General features: G+C 51.9%; 1 protein-coding gene across 1 annotated transcript in view; it reads left to right on the forward strand.

Moving 5' to 3' along the window:
- LOC103254788 (peptidyl-prolyl cis-trans isomerase F, mitochondrial) overlaps window positions 1-7279 on the forward strand; it is a 19008-nt gene extending 11729 nt beyond the window's left edge. The window contains exons 3-7 of the mRNA XM_021709670.1: window positions 821-885; window positions 1429-1517; window positions 3644-3740; window positions 4845-4920; window positions 6217-7279. Coding sequence (XP_021565345.1) covers window positions 821-885; window positions 1429-1517; window positions 3644-3740; window positions 4845-4920; window positions 6217-6352 — 463 coding nt within the window. The 3' untranslated portion in view covers window positions 6353-7279. The remainder of the gene's footprint in view (window positions 1-820; window positions 886-1428; window positions 1518-3643; window positions 3741-4844; window positions 4921-6216) is intronic.
- The last annotated feature ends 1297 nt before the right edge of the window (window positions 7280-8576 follow it).

The raw sequence follows: 8576 nt of genomic DNA on the forward strand, positions 1-8576 counted from the left end.
CCCGCCCCCGCCCCCGGGCTTAGGGCCGTGAAGCCAGAGGGATTTCCAGCAGGGCGAGGCCTGCACACCGCAGGCTCTGGTGCCAGGCGGACCCCAGGATGGCACCGCCTGTGAGTCGGGGCAGTACCACGGGAGCCCCATTCCCCGCCCGCGTCCTGTGGGACCACACTCAGCACCTGCTCTAGCTCTTTAACTGGGCCTTTTTAAAGGCAAACTTAAGAAACAAATATCCTCTGTGTAGCTTTCAGTCTGACCTCACTTTGAACAAAGAGGCTAATGTGTGTTTACTGACCAGTTTCCCAGGGAGCCCTTGGTATTATCTTGTTAAGTCGCAGTTTCTTATTCTGGATAATGGAGGCACCCTCCCTGCTTCCATGATGCAAGGTGGCTCTTGAAGTTCAAGCAAGAGGCCGGCTTGGATAGGTTTCCAGTCTCCCTTTGTCCTCCCCACCCCCACCCTCCTTCCTGTCTCTGGGCCTCAGTTTCCCACCTGTGCACTGCAGAGCTTGGACTGGCTCCTCCCAGGGGCAGACGGCCTTGAGTCTTTGATTCTTGGGCCCAGCGATAGGAGTGCTGCCAGTTCTGCTCCCGGAAGTAGGCCAGGATGGCATTGTCATGTCCTTCTGAGAGATTAGGAAACCAAGGCACCTCCCTCCTCCTTGGGTTCAGGAAGCGCCTGCCAGAAATGATAGCTGCTCAGGCTGTCTCCTACGAGGTTGGCAGGAACAGGAATGGAATGGCCTTGTGGTTCTTCCTTGCGCCTTCTTGGTCGCTCTGGGGGTTGGGTGGTGAGGAGGCGTCTTCCTGCACCTGCCTCTAGACTGACCGAGTTCTTTTGTTTCTTTTCCCCACAGCTGAAGGCAGATGTGGTCCCAAAGACAGCTGGTAAGACAGGGCCTGAGGCCTTCTGAGTCTGGTTTAGATGGGGCGTGGGGGAGGGGGTGCATGGCAGATGTGCTGGTGAGGAGTCAGGGCTCAGAGCCCCTGGCCAGATGTGACATTCCATGTGTGGCTCAGCTGCTGGGTGCCCTGGGACAGCCTCCTGTCCCTCTCTGGGCCTCAGTGTTGGCTCTGTCCACCTCTCTCATAGTAGCTGGGAGCCTCAGAACCAGTGGAAGGCACATGTGAATTCCCCAGGGACAACTGCTCTTCTGTTTGTTGGGACAGGGTGATGGGCACATGGTCCTTGAGTCCCTGCCAACATAGCCAGGAGCGTGTACTCTTGTCACTGTACTCAGGCACTGAGGCCAGGAAAGGGAAGTGACTTATTCTAGTCACACAGCGAGCCAGGCAGAGCAGGCCCAGGAGATGGGCCAGGGCTTTTCCATAGCTGGCTCACTGCTGGGGGCTGGCAGGGGTGTGGGCTGGAATGGTGGAGGCCAGAGTCGGGCCTGGCCCTGCTGACCTACTTCTCTCTCCGACCCTCAGAGAACTTCAGAGCCCTGTGCACTGGTGAGAAGGGGTTCGGCTACAAAGGCTCCACCTTCCACAGGGTGATCCCATCCTTCATGTGCCAGGTAATGTGGCCCTGTCTGTGCCTTGATTTCCTTCTCTGTAAGTGGGGATGACAACAGGAGCTGCCTCGTAGAGATGGGAGGAAGATGCCTGGTACATGAAAAGTCCTGAGAGGGCAGCTGTGCTTACTCTTTTGGCCAAGTGCTGTTTCTGTCACCTGTCCCCCAAATTAAGCACTGGGGCAGTGGCAGGGTATCCCAGCAGGGTATCGAGAGAGGATAGGTTGGGGGTGGATGTGCATGGGGAGGTGAAGCCGAAGGCTTTGAAGGCCCAGCACATTCCCACAGTCTGACTTTGTCCCCCTGTGTGCCCCTGAGCACATGGCTTGAGAGGTGAGAGGGAGAGAGGAGGGGGAAGAAGACGGGGCACAGGCAGCAACACACACATCTGACTAGGTGTTTCCCTTTCCAGGGATGCGTATTTTTCTTGGTTAAATGAATATGTTCTTTAGTCATGTGTTCTACCTGTTTTTGAAAGCATTAGTATTGCTGTGTCAGAGATTTGGAGGTAAGTGTTGGCAGCAGGAACTTCCCCAGGGGCCAGGAGGCAGGACCCAGGTGGCACTGGGTCCTCTATTAGGGTACACCCTCAGGGGCAGGTATTAGTGTCTGCGGCTGGCAGTGTCAAGAAGCAGAGGCATGGCTGTCACGACCTCTCTAAAGTTTTTCCAGCCTGAATTCTCTTCCCATTCCCTCTGCCCTGACCCAGTGGCTGTCATACCACCGTGGTATGGGCCTCTGGTGTGCGGTGTGGCCTGGGGATATCGTGAATGTGGCAAATGCAGGGAGAGCAGGGGAGGCTGTGGCTGTGAGGCAGGACTGGGCCAGCCCTGTGACCTAAGGCTCATGGGTAAAGCAGGAGCTGTGGTGGAAGTCCTGAGCCAGCCTGGGGACTTCCCACGCTGGAGAGCTCTCTGTCAGGAGGTGGTGACATGGGCAGGCCCAGGCCAGGGTCTTGGGTCATCCTTGACTGGGGGCATCTTATTGGGATGTGTGGACTCTTCAGCCAGGCTGGTCAGTCACCCCCTCACCTTTGGATCCCATCTCAGGAAGACAGCAACCCGGCCATGACCCAGAAGCTGGGGCTAGGATTGGGCAATACTGGGCATAGGGGCAGCTACTGGGCTCTTCTGGTCATGGCGAGCTCTGAGGAAGGACGGCATCCCTGGGCGGGCTCTGTCCTGGGTCTGCTGGGCTTGGGGTGCTGGTTTGGACTGGCCTCTACTGCTGCTCCCATAGACCAGACTCAGGAACGGGGGCCCCTGGCCTTTTCCCTGTTGCCCTTTAAGAGTTGTAGGTTGGGCCAGGCGCGGTGGCTCAGCCTGTAATCCCAGCACTTTGGGAGGCCAAGGCGAGAGAACTGCCTGAGCTCGGGGATTCGAAACCAGCCTGGGCAATTTGGTGAAACCTCATCTCCACAGTAAATCACAAAAATTAGCCAGGCTTGGTGGTGTACATCTATAGTCCCAGCTACTTGGAAAACTGAGGTGGAAGGTTCGCCTAAACCCAGCAGGTCGAGGCTATGGTGGCTATGAGTGTGCCACTGCACTCCAGCCTGGACGACAAGAGTGAGACTCCAATTTAAAAAAAAAAAAAGAGTTGTAGATAGAGGCCAGGCACAGTGGCTCACACTTGTGATCCCAGCATTTTGAGGGGCCAAGGCAGGAGGATAGCCTGAGCCCAGGGGTTCGAGACCAGCCTGGGCAACATGGCGAGACCTTGTCTCTACGAAAAATGAGCTGAGTGTGGTGGCGCGCACCTCTATTGCCAGCTACTTGGGAAGCTGAAGTGGAAGAATCACCTAAGCCCAGGAGGTAGAGGTTGTGGTGAGCTGTGATCATGCCACTGCATTCCAGCTTGGGTGACAGAGTGAGGCTTTGACTCAAAAAAAAAAAGTAAATTATTTGTAAGCCAGGGTAATTATTGTGGCAGAAAATATTTAAGCTTTGTCTTAAATATTTTGTTGATTTTCCTTATTATTTTATTAGTCCTTATTCCACTGGATGTTTGTTGACCCTTTTGCCTGAGGGATGCTGGCTGGTTGGGCTTGGGTGGCTGGGGACTTCCTCCTAGTGCTGGAGAAGCACCAGCTCTGTGGGGACCACTTACAAGGTGCTTTGTGTCTGCAGGCAGGCGACTTCACCAACCACAATGGCACAGGGGGGAAGTCCATCTATGGAAGCCGCTTTCCCGACGAGAACTTCACACTGAAGCATGTGGGACCAGGTGAGTGGGGACTGCCGTTCCCCTCTGGTCTGAGCATCCCCCAAGCTCTGACCTGGCTGGAAACCCCTGGCCTCTGCTATGCCTGTCCAGTATTTATGAGGCACCTGCCTTCCTTTCCCACTTTGGGCAACTCAGCATTTCTGGTTGGTTGAGTTTTCCTAGAGCTTTCGGAGCTCTCAGTCTAAAATGAAAACTTTTCTTCAGGAATCCGGAAAGAGCCTTTAAACAGAATGAAGGCCTCTGGCCACTTCCCTGTTTTCCTCCCTAGAGCTATGGGTTGAAAATTCTGAGGCCAGGCATAGTGGCTCACACCTATAATCCCAGCACTTTGGAAGGCCAAGGCAGAGGACTACTTGAGGCCAGGAGATCAAGACCAGCCTGGGTACATAGTGAGACTTCCTCACTACAAGAAAATAATAATAATAATTTTAAAATAATTTTAAAAGGCCAGACATGGTGGCTCATGCCTGCACTTTGGAAGGCGGAGGCAAGAAGATTGCCTGAGCTTGGGGATTTGGGACCAGCCTGGGCAACTTGGTGAGACCTCGTCTCTACAATAAATCAAAAAAATTAGCCGAATGTGGTGGCACATACCTTAAGTCCCACCTACAAGGGAGCCTGGGTGTCAGGGTGAGACTCTGACACAAAAAATATATAAATAAATAGTAGTAAAATAAAAAGAAAATTCTGGCTTTCATAGAATCATCTCAGAATGGTCTTAGGTCCTTTGAGGATTGTTTAAAATCTTGCTTGGACAAAAAGCAAATTATAGAAACTAGGGTCATTATTGTGGCAGCATGTGTCACCTATAAGGCCAAGGTGGAATGTGGAAAAGTCTGGAGGTCAGGGCTGGGGATCCTGCCCTGGCGCTACCGCTGAGAGCTTCCAAGGCCCTTTCCTCCCAGGCCACCTCAGTGAGACCCAGTGAGCAGCAAAGTCAGACAAACCCAGGGACCTGGTGGTCAAGCCCTGGCTCCCCTCTTCTGGGCCATAGGATTTGCAGACTCAAGTGTTCTTGATGTGGTTTGAGCCGTCTGCTCCTGAGTGACTTCCCAGGTTCGTTGCCTCCTGGGGCAGCTGGCTCAGCTCAGCTTGTTTTTGCAGGTGTCCTGTCCATGGCTAATGCTGGCCCCAACACCAATGGCTCCCAGTTCTTCATCTGCACCATAAAGACAGATTGGTGAGTCTCCTGCTCCGGGCCCTCTTGGAATGAGGGGTGGCCTTGCAGCTGCGGGAGCGCTCATGCACATTCGGGGACAGGTAGCTTGCAACTGGACCATCTGCTCTGGGCAGTGGCCCTCTTCCAGGCTGTGCATATGCAGGAGAGAAAGAAAGTTAGTGAAAAGACGGAGGGAGAATTTGGGTTGCTCCTGCAATTCTCATAGTTAGGCTTCTCATTGTTGCTGTCACTCGGAATTTTCTCAGTGTGTTCCGCGCACACACTCACAAAGTGGTTCCTCTACCACATACACTTGGGAAAAGCTGCAGCTTGTATTAGACCCCGAGATGGCCTGAGTAGCCCATTTGTTTGGCTTGACTTGGCGTTTCCCTGACTTACCTTGATCATGGGATGGCCGTGGAAACGCTGCGGTAGACATTTGGATATCAGCATATTTTTCGTGTGGCCTCTGTCAGCCTAGGCTTGAGGATAGCTGCCAGGCTTTAAGGGCCTCTTTCCATGTGCCTGTGGATTTTAGGGATGTCTTTTCCCTGGTAAATTTTCCATTAAAGGATACATTTATTTGCCCAGAGTCCCAAATGTCCTAGCCCTGGGCATCTGGCTTAAGGGGACGGTGGCTAGCTAGGAGCTAAGACTTAATAAAACCCATTTCTGAGGATTTTAGGGAGACCTAGGTGGCAGGGCGGATACCAATAGTCTCTAGCATCCCAGCCAGAAGATACAGCTGGCAGAGCTGGGCAGGTGGTCGCTGGCTCCACCTGCTCTTTCTTCTTCCAGGGGACCTTAATGGATCCTGCAGTTCGGCCCTTGGCTGGAGCCACTCTTGGCTTCGTAGGAGCTGAACTGAGCTTCCTTGGATTTCTTGGCATTTCTTGAGTTGAGAGCTGTGCAGGGCTCCTGTAGTTTCACCACACTTGTCACCTTGGCTCTCACCTCATGATTCATGACTGTTCAAATGGTTCCATCTGTACAGACTTCTTTCTTCACAGTAGTTCAGTGTCCTGTTGTCTCCCTAAGCAGAACCAGAATAGCCCTCTTTTCATCGATGGGGTTATGAGGATTCAGGTTAGGTGCGTGGCCTGGGACAGAACATGTCTTGGGGGCCAGGTGTCCTCTGGGGTGTGTTTAGGGAGCTCAGCAAGGCTTGATCAAGCTTTGGGGGTGGATTCAGCTTTTCAGTGGAGGTTCCCTTGAGAATTGCTGTTTTGAGGAAGTAATTCCATGATCCAGGGGCCATGATGTTGGGTGACATCGCACTACTCTGTGTCTACTCACCTGGCTCGCCTGTCCTCACAGGTTGGATGGCAAACATGTTGTGTTCGGCCACGTCAAAGAAGGCATGGACGTCGTGAAGAAAATAGAATCTTACGGCTCTAAGAGTGGGAAGACATCCAAGAAGATTGTCATCACAGACTGTGGCCAGCTGAGCTAACCGTGGCCTGGGTGCTAAGATGGTGGCAGCCGTGTGTGTGTTGACTTACCCAGGTAGCCACCTCGGACTCTTTGCAGAGGCCCCGAAGAGTTGCCTGTGCCCACTCCACTGTCACTATGCTTGAGGAAGGCCACTCAGGGATATTGGACCTCTACCAGAACTCTCCCGACTGCTTCCTAAATGTCCATCCTTCTTCATGATCCCCTTTCTGGGTATCCTTTGTGGACATGGTGTCACTCAGCCCTCATCAAGCATTGTCTGTGACAGCCCAGCCCACAAGTCTGAGGAACAACCCCTTGAGGCGTGACCTGCTGGGTCTGTGGTGATTTCTGAGGAGTCCTCAGAGTCAATATAGGCATGCCTTGAACACCGGTAGTAGGGGTGGGCCAGCATTCGGCGAAGGTTTCTGCCTCTTCTTTGGCCAAGGGGGATAACCAGTTGCTACAAAAGGGCTCTCATACCTGTTTAATGCCTTCCTAATCAGAATTAAGTTAATTGATAAGACTGACTAGAAATGAAGCTGTGACACTAACAACCCCTTGCTACGGTGTGACCTGACTCAGTGGCACAGGCCACAGTTCCCCCGAGCTTGGCTTTTGAACCACAACTCAGGGCTTTTGTGAAGTTTCCTCCAGTGGAGGCCTTTCCTCCCGGTTACTGTGAATCCCGTTGGTTTGCTGCTGTCGTTACTGTGGAGGGCCTGTGAGGGCAGGAGCAGTTGAACCTGGGAACAAACGTAACGTGAGCTGTGCCTTGTCAATGTGAATTCCTGTGCTGGAAACAGAAATGCCTATAAGCTCCCTGTGTTCTGGAAGAAAGCCTTTTCTGTGTGTGAAAAGAGTTGAGTCTACTGATGACGTATATAAAACATTTCTGAAACATTTGTGTTCACCTTGAATGTGATAATAAATCCTATTTTCTATGAAAGATGGGTGTCTGGGTTTTGGAAGAAGCATCTGTACCTTCAGCATCTGGTGCCAGCCTTGACTGAGTTGCCATATGGCAGGTGCCATGCTGAGGACTTCCATGTGGATGATTTCACTAACTTGCCCAGCAACTTGTCATCCCTGCCTTAGAGATGAGGACGCTGGGACGAGCAATTTTTGAGTGATCTTCGCATCCACAGCCCACACGGCATGCACTGGCTCCACCCTGAATCTCAGCCATGACCCTGAGTCAGTTTCCCTCAGCTGCATCATGGGCAATAATAACACCCACCTCACAGGGTGGTGGGGATTGCTTGTGACTCACGTGAAGTGTGTGGTATGGTACCCAGCACATGGTCTTAATAAGCACTCTGGAATGACGATGACATCTCGCATGTGTCAGGGTTTTAGGAAAGGAGGAATGCCAAAGCAGATAATCCCTGAGCATCCAAGGTCAGGAGTGGACTTGGCTATCCTTGATGTGCTGCTTCAACGTGGAATCAACTTCTCGGTGTTTCTGAATTCACAGGGTTGGCAGAATTGGGGGGTGGGAAGGGGATTAAGAGCTTAAACAGCCAGGGTCACAGCATGGTCGGGGAGTTGGGTAGTCAGGCAAGCAATTCTCAGGGAATTTTAGCTCTGGTTGGGGAATCTAGAATCATTTTCCCTTAGGGGTTCCCTGGGTCAGGTTACATGTGGTCACAGATCAATGCAGTCACTGAAGTCATGGTTATGGTGACTGGGGTCAGGTCCTTTGAAGTAATGGAGAATTTCCATGAAGTCAGTTCAGTTCCATGGATTGGGCACTCGGCAGGACCAGTTGTTTTCAAACAATTCTCAAGAGGTTAGGAGGTCCTCAGAAAAAAAAACAGACAAGGGATATGGGCCTCTGAATCCCATTTTCTTTCTCTCTCTCTCTCTTTTTTTTTTTACAGATAAGGGCTTGCTCTGTTGCTCAACCTGGAGTGCAATGGGCAATCATAGCTCACTGCAACCTAAAAGTCCTGGGCTCAAGCAATCCTTCTGCCTCAACATCCTGAGTACCTGGGACTACAAGTGTACCACCACACCTGGTTAATTTTTTTATTTTTTGTGGAGATGGGGTCTTGCTATGTTGCCCAGGCTGGTCTCAAACTCAATCATCGATCCTCTCCATTTTTTCTTATATTGGAGGAATTTTTTTGGAAGAATGGGCTCTCGAGTTGAATGATAATTATTACTCATCCAGTCCATCATTTTACAGATAGGTAAACTGAGACCCCAAAGGGGGGATCATGATTGCCCAAGGTGACCCTATG

Source organism: Carlito syrichta, unplaced genomic scaffold (assembly GCF_000164805.1).
Source record: "Carlito syrichta isolate Samal-C Ts95f unplaced genomic scaffold, Tarsius_syrichta-2.0.1 Scaffold71970, whole genome shotgun sequence".
Classification (NCBI taxonomy): domain Eukaryota; kingdom Metazoa; phylum Chordata; class Mammalia; order Primates; family Tarsiidae; genus Carlito; species Carlito syrichta.